The sequence below is a fragment of the Apium graveolens genome, chromosome 10, assembly GCF_009905375.1.
Source record: "Apium graveolens cultivar Ventura chromosome 10, ASM990537v1, whole genome shotgun sequence".
Lineage (NCBI taxonomy): Eukaryota > Viridiplantae > Streptophyta > Magnoliopsida > Apiales > Apiaceae > Apium > Apium graveolens.
In genome coordinates this window covers 45,429,575-45,449,057 of record NC_133656.1, presented here as the reverse complement: position 1 = coordinate 45,449,057, position 19,483 = coordinate 45,429,575, and the positions used below count along the sequence as shown (strand labels likewise).

Here is a 19,483-nt window from a genome sequence, read left to right as displayed (position 1 = left end):
ATTAATCATGTCAATTTTTTTAATTGAAAATGACACGTACTTGATTGATTCAGAAAAGAAATTGAATTTTTAAAATTTCGGACCCTTCAGGTGTTTAAAGCCATCAACAAGCATAAGAAGAGGCAATGAGATTCTTAGATGAAGCAGTTGAAGGAAGTAATTTGGATAGTACCGAGACATGTATCTCTACGGTTAGTTCGATTTTGGTAAATAATTTTTTGAGTTAAGATTTGGTTGGCTGGTAAGATAGATGTATAGATGTATGAGTATGAGTAATAAGTTTGTTTAATGGGTTTTCTAACGGGTGCTCAGGGTTTTCTAACGGGTGCTCAAGAGCACACAATAAACACTAACTTTTGTGAGTTTGGTGACCCCTCCATTTACAACAACTCCACCAATAAAAATGCACCAAACTCATAAAATTTACTGTTTATTGTGTGTTTTTGGGCACGTATTAAAAAGATCTTTTGTTTAATTGGCATAGGAAATAGAGACCAAGATTTGGTATGCAAGTGGTCGTCTTTTTATTTTTTTAATTTCAGGGGCAGTTTCTATAGCAAAGGATGGTTTACAAAGATTTAAACTTTTGTATGCGCAGTGCTAGTATCAAAGGTTAACGAGAAAAGAAAAAAGGTCTCCAGTAAGCTCTTTTTAAAGAGCATCAGATCAAGAAGAAATAATATGCGAGTCTTGCTAACAAGTCCTCCTTGTAGAGACCAAGACTCGCACTTGAAGTTTACGTTCCTAAGTTGTCGCGTTGCTAAGCCAGTTGAATGAATCAGTGTGTTCCCGTCCTAAATGTCTAAGTGTGATTCATTCTCAGTAGTTGCCTTCAAAATTTAATTGTGTGTTTTCTACTTGGTTATACTCTGTTTTGAAGCGATTGAAATATCTGATTTACGAGAATAAATAAACTATTTAGACAAACAAAAACCACAGGTACTTTTGCTTGCTTTCAGAAACTATAACATTCTCCTAGCATGCTCAATTGTTGTAAAACTACAGATTGTGTCATATTCCCAATAGTTGTAAATTTTTCGAGGACACCAGGTATATGAAAAAATAAAAATTATATTGATAGAATTATTTTCCTAGTAGTTTTACAGAATAATTCTTATGATAATTACTAATTTTTTTTTTATAACATTAGGAACGAACAGGTATCCTCTGTCTGTGGGGTGCCGGACATTACATAACATGTTACAGGAAGTAGTAGTTAACTGGTAATGGCAGCTCACAGGCTCTCATCTTTTTTTGCTCTCTCGTTTTCTGTCTCTTTCATCTGCCTCTGCTTCTTCCATTCTTACTCCAGGTAATTTCTGATCACACTTCACACATACCTTATATTTGTCTATGCCATATTGTTAAGAGATACAATACAACATCTTACTAAATATCTTGCTAATACCTCGAGGTTTTAGAAAAAACGATAACATAAGATACATATACACATCAATGCCTCGTGTATGCTATTTCATTAGTAGTTTCTAAACTAGATATGATACTACATGAGTACTAGTCCTGCAGTTTGTGTTTTGTGGTGGTGGTGGTGGGTTTGTTTATGTGGTTGTGATTATTTTCTGAATTTTAATGTATTTGGACTTTGCATTATCTTCCACTCTTTATATATGTTCATTCGATATGAAGTATTTATTTCAATTTAGTAGTAGGCTTTTTCCTTCCAAGTATTATATCATGATTAGTAATGTCAAAACAAAAATTTATTCTTCTATTATGATCTTGATGATCGAAATATTGAATTGTAACCCAAACTGAACTGATCAATAGGTTCCAACTTTTAAGTAAAAGTAGGCTACGTGGAGGCGGTGATTTATGCAGACATTAGCCTCAAGTCTAATCGAAAAGAAACAATTCTTCTTTTATATAAAATCTTGAGCATCGATGGAAATTGCATATGGACCTTCTTTTATGCAGCTTTTTTGGGTGTGCAGATAAACACGTAAAATTTTCGAATATCTAAAAAGTCAATCCTATGAAATTAGATTTAAAGCATACTCAGGTGGAACAGTTTAAAGCGACATTTGACTCTAAATTACAGTATAACTGGAAGAATCTTGACCTGTAAGACTTGACCTTCAGGGAGAAACTCTATTTTGAGAAAGAACATTCACAGGTTTAGCACTCCTGCCGCAGCTGAGGAACCCATTACTCCACCTGTTGCAATTAATTACACAAAGCTTCTAATCAACGGCCAGTTTGTCGATTCAGCATCTGGTGTGTATTCTTTCAGTGACTCATCTGCATTTTCTGCACATTATAAGTCATCGATCTTTGTTATCGATAAAAATGTTCACCTTTATTTTCGTTGGTCTCAGGAAAAACATTTCCAACGTTGGATCCTCGAACTGGGGAAGTGATTGCAGACATTGCTGAAGGTGATGCAGAAGATATAAATCGTGCAGTTTCTGCTGCCAGAAAGGCATTTGATGAAGGACCATGGCCAAGAATGGCCCCTTATGTAAAACCTTTTTCTTAATCTTTTATAAACTTAGCATTTCTCTGTATTTGACAAATTATTATTGAAATTCTTTATGTTTTTCTTTGTCAAAATATCTGCTGGGTTTAGGAAAGATCGCAGATCATGTTGCGGTTTGCAGATTTGGTTGGAAGACACAATGATGACATTGCAGCTCTTGAAACATGGGACAATGGGAAGCCTTATGAACAGGCTGCCAAAGCTGAAATTCCGATGCTTGTTCGCCTTTTTCGCTATTATGCTGGTAAGGTTGCCAGAAATGGACTGTTGCCAAATTTTTCGTTAGCGTGTTTGTTATGCCCGCTTTCGGTCATGGGCCCTAAACAGGTTCCTGTAGGTGCATTGAATAGCTGGACTCTCGTGTGTGGGCTAGAACCATGAATTAATATGACTTGAGGCAGCACATGCGGGTCGGGCTCATGACATGCGAGCTGGGCTCACACATGTAAGGTGGGCTCACACTTGCCATCTGGGCTCCCACACACGGGCTGGGCCCATGAGCCCACATCTTATGAAAACAGAGGTAACATTATATTTATTAATCGAAAAGGAAGGCGGTGCGGGCCGAGGTGACCAGGCCGGCCCGCATCAAAGGACTTTGTGTGCAACATGGAAAGTGACTCATAGATGACTGAGTTGCTCGTAGGTTTCGGGGCTGACACGGGTTATTCCTACAATTACGGGAAGAAACGCGGAGATGCCGCGAGATTGTAGGAAGCGTGTGGAGCCGGTCGAGATTTACGTGACTAATTGGCTGAAGGTCTGATTTTATCATGGGCTTGGGTTGCACGGGTTGGAGAACCCTAACCCTAGCCTATGTGACTTGTTCCCCAAGAACTACGTGAGGCTTGATCCCTATAAATAGGGTATATAGACACTTGTATGAGATATGAGTCGACACTTGATAGAGAATAACAAACCCTATTCTTTCTTAATGAGTCAACATATAAGCTCAGCCACCACCATACATAACCCTCCTCCGCCTTCAAACACCGTCCTTAATCCTTGTTCCACCCATTAACCTCCGCAACACTGTTATACGAAATTCTCCCTATAAAAAATGGCGCTAGCAGGAGGGCGAATTTCATCTTAGGGAGAAAAGATGACCAAAGAAGGCAAACAAGCGGCGACACCAGGAGGCGGGGGCAAGAAGAAGGACTAGAACGAGGTCGAGCACACGCCCCCATAGAATCAGGCGCCACCTCTGCCAATCGCAACCGTGGATGGATAGGCGGTCATGACGTATCTCGAAGGGTTAGCCGGTCAGATGAATCAGATCAACGCCCGGATGTCAAGGGTAGAGAGAAGCTCGGTCCAGAACGCCAAGTGTAAGGTGCACCGCCTCAAGGTCTCTCGGCGTAGCTGGAAGGGCAAAGGTCCTCAAAAGAGGTTGATCCACAATTTTAATGACGCGGAAACTGAGACCAAGCAGAAGAAAGAGGCATCGCATGAAAAGGAAGATATATCCCAAGGTCATGATGAGCGGGGCAGCCAGATCTCTAAGAGATTGGGGCAGAAGCCAGCTTCATCTGAGGCAAGGTCGACTAGCGTGCTAGACCGTGTGGGTAAAAAGCTAAGCGAGCATGACCTCAGGCTTAAGTTAGAGAATTGCAGGAAAGAGAGAGAAGAAAAAGAGCCCGTGGATCAGAGAGGCTCAAAAAGAGAGTGCGCGGCGACCCCTCATGAAAAACGTCAGCACACCCCGCCCCGGAGGGAGGAGCGATGTAGACATAGAGACAATCATGAAGAGGAGTCACAAGTACGAGCTGGTGGAGGGGAACGCCGCGAGCGACCTCGAGGCTCACACCATTCGAGTAACGCGGGTGGTGACAGAGAAGGAGAAGTTGTTAGAGTAAGAGACCTGAGGAGGATCTTAAATGAGATGGAGTGAGAGAAGAGGGGACCCCCAACCTCGGCTTCCCCTTCTCCGTTCACGGCTGCCATCCGATCATCCCCCTGCCTCGGGTATTTAGGCACAACCCCGACCTTTTATTCAACGGCAAAGCTGACCCGGCGGAATACCTTATACAATTTAACACTGAGATGGAAGTCTATCAGGTGCCGGAGATAACCCGCTGCAGAATTTTCGCGGCATCACTCAGAGGTAGTGCCCAACAATGGTTCTCCAAGTTGGGGCCTGCTAGCATAAGGACATGGCGGCAATTGGAGGACCTGTTCGTCAGACAATTCCAGTCCACCCTCCACTACTCACCTCCTGTGGCCACGTTAGCCAACATCAAGCAAAGGGAGGGGGAGCCCCTTGCAGAATACTTTCGTCGGTTCAACGCCGAAGTTCCCAAGGTGAGGGGAGTCAGTGAGGAGACCATCAAGAATTTCTTAATTTCAGGGTTAAAAGAAGGGTTGAAATTCTGGAAGAGCCTCCAGGCGAGTGAGCCGAGAATCTTGGACGAGTTCTACGAGCAAGCTGAACCCTTTAAGAGGGTGGAGAAGTCGATGAGAGAGCTGAAAATCAGCGAGAACTATCGAGATAAGAGAGACCGGTCTTCGAGCCCTGATAAGAGGAGAAAGACGTATCGGCGTAACTCAAGCCCCAAAAAGTCTGCCCGAGGTAAAGAGATAAATAAAGATTCGGGAAGACCTTATACAAGCAAATGGCAGACACACACCCCTCTGGTAGCCTCTATTAACCACATATATGCTACCTATGAGGGGAAGGGGGTATTCTGGAAGGCAACCCCTCTCACAGACTATAACAAGAGGGACACTTCGAAGTATTGCGCATACCATAAGGCCACGGGGCACGATACAGCTGATTGCAGACAATTGAAGGATGAAATCGAGACATTGATAAGGCAAGGGAAGCTTACAGAATGAGTTATCAAGGAGGTTCGAAGGCACATAACTGATTATCGTACCGTCCCTCCTCCACCCCCAGAAGATAAAGAGAGGGTACCACGGGCCGTAAGTATTCATAATATTCTAGGCGGGTCTCACATTGGCAGAGACAGCCGGAAGGCGATGGACAGGTATGCCCGAGAAGCAAAGGACAAGCTCCTCACCAATGTCAACCATCTGAGCCAAAGGCCTCTGGAGCTCTTTGAAAGGGAGGCTGATGACATCGTGTTTAGAGAGAACGATGCCAAATGGGTGCATTACCCTCATACAGATGCCCTGGTTATAAAAATGAAGATTGGGACGGTGAATGTTCACCGAGCAATGGTGGATACCGGGAGCTCGACTGACGTTTTGACTTATGATGCCTACAAGAAGTTGGGATTGTTGGATAGAGAATTAACCTCGACAGGTGGACATCTATACGGGTTCACGGGGAACTCGATCGGAGTGAAAGGGACAATTCGGCTCCCGATTACCATAGGAGAAGAGCCCTATGTGGCCACCCAGATCGCTATGTTCACGGTTGTCGATCAGCCTTGTGCCTACAATGTTATAGTGGGTAGACCCCTTATAAGGGCAATAAGGATGGTGACCTCGATCCATCACATGATCACACTCTGATATGATAGGGATTGACCCGAATGTCATGTGCCACCGGCTCAACTTGGACCCGAAAAAGAAGGGGGTCAGACAGAAGAGACGACCGATTAGTGGAGAGAGGGCAGAGGCCCTCAAAGAAGAAGTAGATAGACTAATGGAGGCAGGGCAAGGGAAGCCTTCTACCCCATGTGCCTGGCCAACCTCGTGCTTGTCAAGAAGCCCAATGGCAAATGGAGGACATGTGTGGACTTCACCGACCTGAACAAAACTTGCCCAAAGGATAGTTTTCCTTTACCCCGAATCGACCAGCTGGTTGACTCTATAGCTGGGCATGCACTAATTAGCTTTATGGATTCTTATTCGGGATATAACCAAATCCCAATGTATGGGCCAGATCAGGAGCACACCTCCATCACTGATTGAGGCCTCTATTGTTATATCGGGATGCCTTTCGGGCTCCTTAATATGGGGGTAACCTATCAAAGGCTGGTAAACAAGATGTTCAAACATCAGTTGGGGAAGACTATGGAGGCCTATGTAGATGACATGCTTGTGAAGTTAAAGGAAGCAAAGGATCATGCCCTCACCTATCGAACATGTTTCAGATCCTAAGGGAGTACATGATGAAGCTCAACCCACAGAAATGTGTGTTCGGGTTCGAGTCAGGGAAGTTTTTGGGATTTATTGTCAACCATAGGGGCATTGAGGCCAACCCCTCCAAGATACGAGCCCTACTCGAGATGAGATCCCCCCGACAGGTGAAGGACGTCCAAAGATTAACAGGGAGAGTGGTTGCCTTAAACCGCTTCGTCTCAAAGTCCTCCGATAAATGCCAGGAGTTCTTCAAAGCGATTAAAGGAGTGGGGAAGAATTTTGAGTGGACAGAAAAGTGTGAAGAAGCCTTTGATGACAAAAAGAAGCATCTCAGCAGACCTCCAATGTTGTCCAACCCAAAGGAAGGAGAGACTTTGGTCCTATACTTGGCCGTCTCTGACTTTACAGTAAGTGTGGTATTGGTTCGAGAGGAGGATGGTATCCAGCTCCCAGTATATTATGTGAGTAAAAGGCTAGCCGACGCCGAGACTCGGTACACAGACCTCGAGAAGTTAGCATACGCTCTGATCCTGGCCTCCCGAAAGCTCAGGCCCTATTTTCAGGCACATGGTAGAAGTGCGAACCTCCTACCCCCTCAGGCAAGTAATGCACAAACCGGAGTCTTCTGGTCGAATGCTGAAGTAGACAGTTGAGCTCGACTAATTCGAGGTGGATTATAAGTCAAGGACCGCAATCAAAGGCCAAGCCCTGGCCGATTTTGTGCTAGAATTTCCTCCACATCAAGAAGTGGAGCCGGGAGCCCTTATTGTCATACCTAGCACAGAAGAAGTCGGGCTGAAAAACCAAAATAGTTCCCTATGGTGGAGCCTATATGTGGATGGAGCCTCTAATGAGGATGGTGCAGAGGATGGAATTGAGTTAATCAGCCCGGAGGCGCACAAGATCAGACGTGCAACCCATCTGGCCTTTCATACAACCAACAATGATGCTGAATATGAGGCCCTGATCAACGGTCTCAAGCTAGCTTTGGAAATGAAGGTGGAGAATTGGAATGTGTTTAGTGACTCCATGATTGTGTTATATCAGATAAACGGGGGTATCAAGCTAAGGGGCCGGAACGGAGCTCTACCTGAAGTGTGCGCAGAGGATAATCGCAAGGTTCAACGAGGTGAGGCTGGAACTAATCCCGTGTGGACAAAATGAAGGCGCGTACGAGCTAGCTAAACTCGACTCACGCCGCGAGGCCACTCTGCTAGGGGCATGCCCCTTTGAAAGGAATATGTCCTAAGTCCAATCATGTATGAGGATTTAGGAATAACTTTTATGTAATCTGTTTTGATTTCATTGATATTAATAAAAGACTTATTTTGTTTTTATTACGGGCTTTATCTATTTAAGTGTTTAAATAAGATATACCATAGTTTAGAGTAAAGCTTTTTATGGATTATGATGAGATCATAATAGTGAGACCTAAAAAGATGATAACTCTAAACTTAAATAGTTCCTAATCGTAGGATTACTAACTGGTAATTAATAATCCGCAAAGATCGGTATATACTATGTTTGCTTCATTATGAAGGATGTCTGTTCTCATAGACATTTGTGTGGTGACACTATAGCTAGTATGTAGGTGCTTATTATAGAATAAGTTCACTGAACATGACTCGCACAGCTGAACAACTGATGGAGTTCACTCACGTGTCAGCAGTTGTTCACATAGTGATAGTTGTACAAGTATCCTTAGACTTGAGGTCATCATAGTCATCTTGTGTACACTGAACTATGCTTTGGTTTAGTTCTTAGTCTCCAGGGACAATTATTAGGGCTCTTCTGGGTATAGGAATTTGTACACGAAGATAATGTATGATCAATAAAGGATCTACCCCTTCCAGTGAAGGAAGCGAATGTTCAAGGCTGATCCACTTATGCTAGTTCAGGAATCTCTGGCCAGAGTAAATGAAATTAGAAAGGAGTTTCTAATTTGCATAGAACTACGCATAGTAAATGGTAAGCAAGTGATTGAATTAGATAGGCTTCACACGAGATCCATGCCTTGTATTTAATCGGGACATTGTAGGGTAGAAGGAGTTTATTGTACGGTAACTATTCACTGACAGGTTCTTGGTATTCTAAGCAGTGAATTCATATTATCCGGATAGTCGCAATATGTTGAGAAGCATCACTCACGATGTAGAATAAATGTGATTAATTAATTAATCATATTTAATAAATTACAGAATTTATATAAATAATGATAAAATAGTTTTATTTATTTCTACTACCGACTTAATATTGAACCTACAGGGTCACACCATAAAAAGAGAATGATTTAATGGTGGAGGAATTAATTAATAATGGCTAATAATTATTTATTTATAAAATAAATAATTAATTGGCAAATTTAATAATTGATTAAATGAGATTTAATTGATTATAAATTAATTAAGAAAAGTTCTTAATATTATTAATTAAGGATTTAATTTTTGGAAATTAAATCAAGAGAGAGAATTACTTCTAAAGTGTTTCGAAAAAGGATTAATAATTAAAAGGTGTTTTAATTATTAATAAGAATAATAAATGAGATAATAATAATATTATTTATGGGAAAATTTCAGCTGAAAATTTTGCCTATAAATACACTTTTATAGACCCTATTTTATTCTAACCCACATCAAACCCGAAAACCCAAAAAGTTTGGAAAACCCAATTCTCTCCACCTCCTTCCTCCTCCTTAACATCGTTTTCTTGGTGGATACCGGTGGAGTGCTTCACACTTGAGGAGCAACTGCTAAGGATCTCTGATCGTTGTCTCCGAATTATTTTAAAGGTTAGATTCGATCCCTCGAATTTTTATTCATGATTTATATGCTTTTATTTGGATTTTGTATGTGTAAAAGTGTTTTGCCATGCCCCGCTGCGTTAAAAATCCAACAATGGTATCAGAGCATAGGTTGTATGCATATAGATCTGTGGTAAAAATTTCAGAATTTTATGTGCTTGTATGAATTAATTATGATTTTTACAAGTTATATTATGGATTAATTTTGTCTGATGAGAAATCGTTTCTCAGAATAATTTTGAATGTTGATCTGTGTTCTACAAGTGTTGTAGATCGTCTGGGTATTTTTTTCATAATTTTATGATGTATAGATTTTTTATTATGAATTTTTGAAGTTCTTACAATTAAATTCGTAATTAAATAAGTAAATATATGTATATATAGTATATATATATATATGTTTGTATCGGCTACTGTTATCTGCTGTAAGTCTGTGTTGTGTTGTTCTGCACGTAAGAAAGGTACAGACAAAGGAGACAGACATGTCAGGCGAACAGGTATGACAATGTAGGAAGGCGCGTGCAACGCAAACGCTGGGAAAACGGTGTTGCGCATTCTGGGAATGCGTTACACCCTGTAACGCATTCACGGAATGCGTTACACCTTTTAAATGGCTTAAAAGGCTGTAACGCATCACCGGAATGCGTTACAGGGCTTGTAACGCGTTCCTGTAATGCGTTACAGCTCGTTTGTTAATTTTAAAATTGATTTTCTGGGAGTTTCGTAACTCCGTTTTAGGCGTGCAATATACCGTTGGATTCGTTTTTCCGAGACGGATCTAATGGAGTGATCAATTTTAGTTTATATAAAAGTTTTGAACTGTTTATATTTTCATGAAGTGTTTTAAAGTTGTTTTTGACTGTTTTAATTGCTTTTAAATGCTTCATGTGATACATAGAGATGTATAATGCTTAGACCTATATGCTAGATGATGTAACATGCCTACCTTGATGTTTATTCATGTTTATAAATGTGATATATACTTAGTTTATCATGCGATGATAGATTTAGGTGAACTTAAATGAACATAAGGCGTTTGTTAGACAACCTAGTATAGTGAAATTGTTTCATAACCTTAAGAACAATATTATGAATACAATCATGAGATTCTTGTGTTTATGAAACACGTAATTGAATATGAATTTTCGATATGAGAGAAAGGATGATTCTGTCAACAACAGATTTCTATCTGTAAGAAAGGATTATTAAGTGACGTCTCTTGACAATGCTCCACCCGATCTGGGAATCGTCTGATTATTGATTATTGATTTGAAATATTTAATTTAAAAGGAAGAATCTCTTTATAATATGATTATGATTGTAACGTAATATAATCCCTCTAAAATTAAATAATATCAAGTAGTAATTGACCAATGACACAACGGGCTTGTGTCGGTCATAACCTTCCAACATGGTAGAAAGTAGTTCTTATTTTTGAATCATTGTCGTTTCGTGCCACGGCCGAGGGCTTTGATTTCGAAATAAGAAATACTTGTCTATTACATAGAGATGTGTACATTGAATAAGAATCTAAAGGTCGTTACGTGCCACAGCCGTGGGCCTTTGGGGACTGATTCAATTGTACGGAATGTTGGGTTAGACTTGACTTAGAATATTGAGTTTGTCGTGCCACAGCAGTTACTCAATTATTCAAGAGGCTAAAGTTTGATTAGGGAATAACATTAAATGTAATTGACAAGAGTTGTCTGCCTATTGAACATTACATGGCGTTTTGTGCCACAGCCGGGGTTGTGTAATGGAATGTAGGATCCCTATTCCCACTAGCATTATGAATGCTTAATTTTTCACATAGGGGGTTGAATAAATTAGATAAACTAGTGGGAGCCACTTATGAATAAAGACCCGATTCATATAGTGTTTTGAAATGAAATCGAATATTTGCTAAGTGTTGTTATGTGTTTATCATTTACAGATTTACAATATACATTATGTCTTATGCACTATCACTCAGGAGCATACTGGATGCTCACAAATTGACTGGTCCTAATTATGCTGACTGGCTTCGAAACTTGAGAATTGTTCTCAGGATTGAGAAGCTGGAATACGTGATTGACACACCTAAGCCTACTGAACTGCTAGTGATGCACATAATGATGAACATGTTGTGTATCGTAAGTGGATAGATGATGCAAATGTTGCTCAATGCATCATGCTAGCTTCCATGAACATTGAGCTACAGAAGCAACATGAGCATATGGATGCTCACACTATCCTCATGCATCTACAAGAGTTGTATGATATGGCAGGGAGGACAGCTCGATATGAGATATCGAAGGAGTTGTTCGGTTGTAGGATGTCTGAGGGATCATCTGTGAATGACCATGTACTTAAGATGATCAATTTGATTGAACGTCTTGGACAACTTGGTTTTGCCATGGATGGGGAGCTGAGCCAAGACTTGGTCTTGCAATCGCTTCCGAGTTCGTTCTCGCAGTTTGTTAAGAACTTTCACATGAATAAGTTGGATGTCAGCCTGCCTGAACTCCACAACATGTTGAAGACTGCGGAATCGAATTTTCCCCCTAAGAAGAGTTCTGTTCTTCTAATTGGTGAAGGTTCCAATCCTAAGAAAAGGAAGAGGAACTCTTCCAAGAAGAAGAAAGTAGGTGAGAAAATGCCGGTTCCACCAAAAGCTGAAGACCCCAAGAGCAAAGTTGTTTGCTTTCACTGTAATAAGGTGGGGCACTGGAAGAGGAACTGCAAGGTTTACCTTGCAGAATTGAAGAAGAAGGGTAGTGAGACTACCGCTTCTGATTCAGGTATGCTCATGATAGAAGTGAATATGTCATTTCTACTTGGGTATTAGATACCGCCTGTGGTTCTCATATCTGCAATTTGTTGCAGGGACCAAGGAGAAGTAGGACTCTTGAGGAAGAGGAGGTGATTCTACTGATGGAAATGGAGCAAGAGTTGCTGCTAAAGATGTAGAATCATTTCATTTACATATGCCTACGGGCAAGACTATTGTTTTAAATAATTGTTATTTTGTTCCCTCGATTGTGAGGAATATTATTCCCATGTTAGACTTGGATGGATTTTCATTTATTATTGAGAATAATGAATGTTTTATTCTTAGAGATAATATTCTTTATGGACGTGGTACTTTAAATAATGGTCTGTATAAATGTGACATAATTTACTTCAGATTGAACAAACTAATAAAAGAAAAAGGATGATGAAAATCTCACTTCTTTGTGGCACTGCAGTCTCCATTTAGTAGACATGGAGAGAGGGCTGCAAATTTGCTAGGAATGGTACACACAGATGTATGTGGACCAATGTCTACGCAAGCCATGGGTGGATTTTCATACTTCATTACTTTCATAGATGATAGATCTAGATTCGGATATGTGTTTGATGAAACACAAGTCTGAAGCCTTTGAAAAGTTCAAAGAATATAAGTATGAAGTGGAGAAACAACCAAACATAGTATTATAATTCTTCGATTAGATCGAGGTGGTGAATACTTGAATGGAGAGTTTCTAGATTATCTCAAAGTAAATGGTATAGTCTCCCAGTGGACTCCTCCAGATTGGTATCTGAAAGGAGAAATCGAACTTTGTTAGACATAGTTCGGTCCATGATGAGCTATGCAAATCTTCCAGTATTCCTATGGGGTTATGCATTGGAAACCTCAGCATATTTACTGAATAAGGTGCCTTCCAAAATCTGTTCCTCAAACTCCGTATGAGATATGGAAAGAAAGGAAACCGAGTCTTAAACACGTTAAGATTTGGGGATGTCCAGCTTATGTCAAGTAAGTTGACCCAGATAAGCTGGAATATCGATCCGTAAAATGTAGTTTTGTGGGATATCCTAAAGAGACTTTAGGGTATTACTTTTACACCGATCATCGGGTGTTTGTATCCAGACATGCTACCTTCTTGGAAAAGGAGTTTATCCTTGAAGGAAACAGTGGGAGCAAAATTGAACTTGATGAAGTTCAAGAAGCACAAACTACTACGGATCAAGTAGAAACACCTGTTCTGACTGAACAACCTTTTGTGGAACAGCCCATTCATAGATCAGGGAGAGTGTCTCGCCAACCTGAGAGGTATTATGGCCTTGTCATTGAGAATGACAATGAGTTGTCGATCATTGATGATGACGACCCTGTGACCTATAATGAGGCTATGAGTAGTGTTGACTCAGAGAAATGGCATAGTGCCATGAAATCCGGAATGGAATCTATGTATACGGTATACAAAAGATAGATTATAGCAGATGGCCAGGTGGAGACCTATAAGGCCAGGCTTCTGGCAAAAGGATTCAAACAAAGGCAATGGATTGACTTTGATGAAACTTTTTACCTGTAGCCCTGTTAAAATCAGTTCAGATTTTGCTTGCGAATGCTGCTTACTACGACTATGAGATCTGGAAATTAGCCAGATGGTTTTCTTTCCAAGAGAAATGAAAACCTAGTATGTAAGCTGCTGCGAACCATATGTGGTTTAAAGTAGCCTTCTCGAAAGATGGAACATTCATTTTGATGAGACAATCAAAGAGTTTGATTTTATCAAAAACGAAGATGAACCATGCGTCTACAAAAGGGTTAGTGGGAGCGCGGTAACATTTCTTATATTGTATTAAATTAGAGTTAACACACATAACAACATAGCAGACCCACTCACAAAGCTACTTTTTGAAAGTCACTTTGATCGTCATAAAGATGAGATGGGTATTAGTTACCAGAGTGATTGGCTTTAGTACAAGTGGGAGATTGAAAGGAATATGTCCTAAGTCCAATCATGTATGAGGATTTAGGAATAACTTTTATATAATCTGTTTTGATTTCATTGATATTAATAAAAGACTTGTTTTGTTTTTATTACGGGCTTTATCTATTTAAGTGTTTAAATAAGATATACCATAGTTTAGAGTAAAGCTTTTTATGAATTATGATGAGATCATAATAGTGAGACCTAAAAAGATGATAACTCTAAACTTAAATAGTTCCTGGTCGTAGAATTACTAACTGGTAATTAATAATCCGCAAAGATCGGTACATACTATGCTTGCTTCATTATGAAGGATGTCTGTTCTCATAGACATTTGTGTGGTGACACTATAGCTAGTATGTAGGTGCTTATTATAGAATAAGTTCACTGAACATGACTCGCACAGCTGAACAACTGATGGAGTTCACTCACGTGTCAGCAGTTGTTCACATAGTGATAGTTGTACAAGTATCCTTAGACTTGAGGTCATCATAGTCATCTTGTGTACACTGAACTATGCTTTGGTTTAGTTCTTAATCTCCAGGGACAATTATTAGGGCTCTTCTGGGTATAGGAATTTGTACACGAAGATAATGTATGATCAATAAAGGATCTACCCCTTCCAGTGAAGGAAGTGAATGTTCAAGGCTGGTCCACTTATGCTAGTTCAGGAATCTCTGGCTAGAGTAAATGAAATTAGAAAGGAGTTTCTAATTTGCATAGAACTACGCATAGTAAATGGTAAGCAAGTGAATGAATTAGATAGGCTTGACACGAGATCCATGCCTTGTATTTAATCGGGACATTGTAGGGTAGAAGGAGTTTATTGTACGGTAACTATTCACTGACAGGTTCTTGGTATTCTAAGCAGTGAATTCATATTATCCGGATAGTCGCGATATGTTGAGAAGCATCACTCAAGATGTAGAATAAATGTGATTAATTAATTAATCATATTTAATAAATTAGAGAATTTATATAAATAATGATAAAATAGTTTTATTATTATTTATTTCTACTGCCGGCTTAATATTGAACCTACAGTGTCACACCATAAAAAGAGAATGATTTAATGGTAGAGGAATTAATTAATAATGGCTAATAATTATTTATTTATGAAATAAATAATTAATTGGTAAATTTAATAATTGATTAAATGAGATTTAATTGATTATAAATTAATTAAGAAAAGTTCTTAATATTATTAATTAAGGATTTAATTTTTGGAAATTAAATCAAGAGAGAGAATTTCTTCTAAAGTGTTTAGAAAAAGGATTAATAATTAAAAGGTGTTTTAATTATTAATGAGAATAATAAATGGGATAATAATAATATTATTTATGGGAAAATTTCAGCTGAAAATTTTGCCTATAAATACACTATTATAGACCCTATTTTATTGTAACCCACATCGAACCCGAAAACCCAAAAAATTTGGAAAACCCAATTCTCTCCACCTTCTTCCTCCTCCTTAACATCGTTTTCTTGGTGGATACCGGTGGAGTGCTTCACACTTGAGGAGCAACTGCTAAGGATCTCTGATCGTTGTCTCCGAATTATTTTAAAGGTTAGATTCGATCCCTCGAATTTTTATTCACGATTTATATGCTTTTATTTGGATTTTGTATGTGTAAAAGTGTTTTGCCATGCCCCGCTGCGTTAAAAATCCAACACCCTTGACATACAGAGGCATCCTAGAGTGCCTGAGCACGAGGTGGGCAGCTTCAGTGATGACCTCGGCCCCATGTGGATGACACCTATCTTAGCCTATATAAAAGAAGGTTCACTCCCAGACGAAAAGAATGAGGCAAGGAGGATAAGATACAAGGCAGCCCGCTATGTGTTATACGATGGGGTCCTATACAGAAGAGGTTTCAGTATACGCCTCCTCAAGTGTATAGATGGAGATGAATGCAATTATATCCTAAGGGAAGTACACGAGGGCATTTGTAGTAATCACTCGTGGGGTAGCTCTCTAGCTCAGAAAATCCTCCGTCAAGGTTACTATTGGCCAACAATGAAAAAAGATGCCTTTGAATTCTCCCGAGCCTGTGATAAGTGCCAGCGATATGCCAATTATTATAACAGCCCCGTGGCTCCCCTCACATCCCTCACGAGCCCTTGGCCCTTTGTTGTGTGGGGAATTGATCTAATTGGAGAACTCCCGAAGGCCAAGGGAGGTGTCAAGTATGCCGTTGTCGCGGTGGATTACTTCACTAAGTGGGCAGAGGCCGAGCCTCTAGCCAGTATCACGGTAAAAAAGCTCAAGGAATTTGTGTACAGGACTATTGTGTGTCGCTATGGCATCCCTTATAAGTTGATATCTGACAACGGAAAACAGTTCGATAGCAAGGAAATGCGAAAATTTTGTGAGTAGCTGGGGATTCAGAAGAGTTTTAGTGTAGTTTGTCACCCCTGAAGCAACAGGCAGACGGAGGTTGTTAACAAAATCATTAAGCACACCTTGAAGGCAAAGCTTTAAGAGAAGAAAGGGACATGGCCGGAGGAGCTCGCCCAGGTCCTGTGGTCTTACAACACGACTCCCCGAACTACAACTGAAGAAACCCCTTTTTTCTCTGGTGTATAGGTATGAAGCTATGGTGCCCGTTGAGGTAGGAGCATGATCTTTTCGGAGGGACAACTATGACTCAGAGGCAAATGAGGTCAACCATCGACTCTATTTGGATATGATTGAAGAAACTCGGGAAGATGCTCAGATCAGGATAGCAGCATATCAACAGAGGACAGCTAGGCACTACAATAGTAAGATTCGAGCCCGGACTTTTAAGGTGGGAGATTTGGTTATGCGCCGGGTCATGCCAAACACCAAGGTGGTGAGCCACGGAGTCTTTGGGGCAAATTGGGAAGGCCCCTACAAGATAAAATCAGTGCTCTGGGAGGGAACCTACCGCCTCAATGATATGTAGGACAAGTTGATCCCGAGAGCCTGGAACACGGAACACCTCCGCAAGTATTATCAGTAATATTATTCTTCTCAGACTTAGTATTATCTTAAAATATTCCTAAGTCTCCGGGGTAGTGCCATATAGGTGCCTCCCTGAGACCACAAGCATGTACTCCTTTCACTTTCCATTATCTATGAATAAACGATTGATATCTATTTGTTCCCTTGATATTTTAACTCCTGTTAATATATTAAAATACCCAGCAAGGGAGCCCATCCTTGGGAGCCCATGCGAGGATAAAGCAGCTATTTTATTAACATGTTAAAATCACAAGTTAAGCCGGGCCCCGTCCCGCTTCACAACAAATCGATGGAACTAGCTGGGGCCCGCCCGCTTGGAAATGTAATGAGCACAAACTGGATTGAATATGAAGATAAAACTATGAAAATAGTGAGAGGCGCCCACAAACCCCTTAACTAACTTAAAAGTTAGAGACGAACGCGATGCGAGCCCATATTCTTGGGCTCGCAGGCTGATAGGTGCGGGCCAAGAAGCCCAGCCCTCTAACATAGCCAGGGTCGCATGATGCGAGGAGAAGATACAGGAACAAGATGCGAGCCCCTAGGCCCGGCCCGCTAATGCGGGCACACCTACAACACTTGTGAATTAGTAATGATGCGAGTTTGCTCTACTTAAATTATCATTAATTTTTACTTAATTGAACATGAATGCGAGCTTATGAGCTCGGCTCGCTGTGAAGGTGTAATACCCGCCATACGCGACCAGGGCTATTATAGCTTTTAGTTAGTAGGGGCATGGTAAGTTTACACAAAATAAAGAAAACCAGCTAGCACAAAAGTTAAATGCGGGCACAAAGGACTTGGAATTTTATACAAACAAGAGATAAATAGGTTATGCCCCAAGGCAGAATATTTCAAATACAAATGCGAGGCGAGAAGGGTGCCCGCTTACCCAGTCAAAAGTTTAGTTCTAAAAATAATATTAATCTAAGGCTTATCAGCCTCAACCTCCTTGATAGCTTGATCAGCTGCGAGCCGGGCCTCCTCAACAATCTGAGCGTCCCTTTCCATCTCTAACTTCAGCTTTTCAGCATGTCTAGCTGTGCCCGCGCCCAGAGCCGCCCAATCAAAATCAGGAACCTTACTGATAAAGATCTTCATGAATTTCCTGGCCCCCAGGTTCGTGGCATCAGCGAGGGCGGCCTCACGGCCCGAGGTCATGGCAGAAAATGACCCCTCTAGCTCGAACACCCTCTCCTCGAGGCTATCCTTATCCTTCTTCGATGCTTCCGTGGCCAAGTCATGAGCCTCCTTCTGCTCCCTTAAAGCCTTCTCGTGAGCAGCATTCAAGTCAAGCATCTTTTGATTATAATTATTCACCAGTGTGACTTTCTCCTACCCGTGCTCGACGACCTTGCTTTGAAGAGACTTGACCTTAGAGTTGAGCTTTATATTGGTCTGGCTGAGGGCTCGCATTTCTCGAGCTCTAGACAGCTGACAGTAATATACCTCAGCTGCGGCCCGGGTCAGTGCATCCTGGTTGGCCTCGAGAGAAGTAGAAGACCAATTCTTCATATCCTGGTCGCTGATTTGAGTTTGAGTGAGCCAGCCAAAGGTGGTCGCGACCATGTTGGCAGAAGAAGAAGTGGGGAGAGGGGCATCAGATGGAGCAGCCTTTTTCGGGTTTGGCTCGATGGTTTTTCCCTCTTTGTGACCTCGATGTCTTTTTAGCCGAGAAGAAGGCCCTGAGCCTTTGAGATGCTCAGTAAGAGTAGTCATGCGAGCTGGAGGGGGGACTTAAGAGCGAACCCCTATGGTCGCAGCCGCGGGCTGAACTTGACCCGAGGCCGCAGCTTGCTCTGCCTCTTCCATAAAGGGGATAGGGGAGATGGCCATTTCTGAAAAAGAAAATAATAAAGTGATATATTAGTCACAACGAGATGCAATGGAAAGAAGAAAATGCAAGCAGATAATAAATACAGAGAATTAAAGTGCAATGCGAAGTGAGATGCATGCAGGAAATGTAAATATGCGAGCACATGAGCTCGCACATGCGAGCAGACAGGCTCGCACATGCGGGCCTGACATTCTTACCCTTTCTGGCCCTCTTCTTAGATTTCTTCTTTTGAGGAGTCAGCCTCACTCCTTCCTTCAAAAACCCACACGCGACCAAGTTTGAGGTCCTTATGAGTTTTCGAATATCCCTGTCTGCCTTAGGAAGGTCTAGAAGGCTGTCCGTGTTTATTTTTTCTTGTCCCACAAGGACAGTGCGAGGCGGGTGGCTGGAGATAAATAAAAAACATTTTTTGTTAAAAGAAAGAACTATGGTGAAGGAAAGAAGAATGGTCAGGGAGGACTTACATGGATTATAATAAAAGTGGGTCTGGACTCGAGGCACCTCGTGGACATAAAAGTAGGGGCTCTTCCATTTTCCTAAGTTGCTCGGCCCGTTGTGAATGAGGTTCTTCTTG

General features: G+C 41.0%; 1 protein-coding gene across 6 annotated transcripts in view; it reads left to right on the top strand.

Annotated features, from left to right (window-relative positions):
- The first annotated feature begins 555 nt into the window (after positions 1 to 555).
- LOC141689257 (benzaldehyde dehydrogenase, mitochondrial-like) overlaps positions 556 to 19,483 on the top strand; it is a 36,831-nt gene continuing 17,903 nt past the window's right edge. For 2 of the 6 annotated variants that reach the window (XM_074493498.1, XM_074493499.1), the window contains exons 1-5: positions 556 to 1,050; positions 1,151 to 1,223; positions 2,135 to 2,235; positions 2,337 to 2,479; positions 2,588 to 2,741. In XM_074493498.1, the coding sequence (XP_074349599.1) occupies positions 981 to 1,050; positions 1,151 to 1,223; positions 2,135 to 2,235; positions 2,337 to 2,479; positions 2,588 to 2,741 (541 nt within the window). In that variant the 5' untranslated portion in view covers positions 556 to 980. Of the gene's footprint in view, positions 1,051 to 1,150; positions 1,313 to 2,134; positions 2,236 to 2,336; positions 2,480 to 2,587; positions 2,742 to 12,212; positions 12,782 to 19,483 lie in introns of those variants that run through there. The other 4 variants (XM_074493500.1, XM_074493503.1, XM_074493502.1 and 1 more) reach the window with 4 other exon arrangements.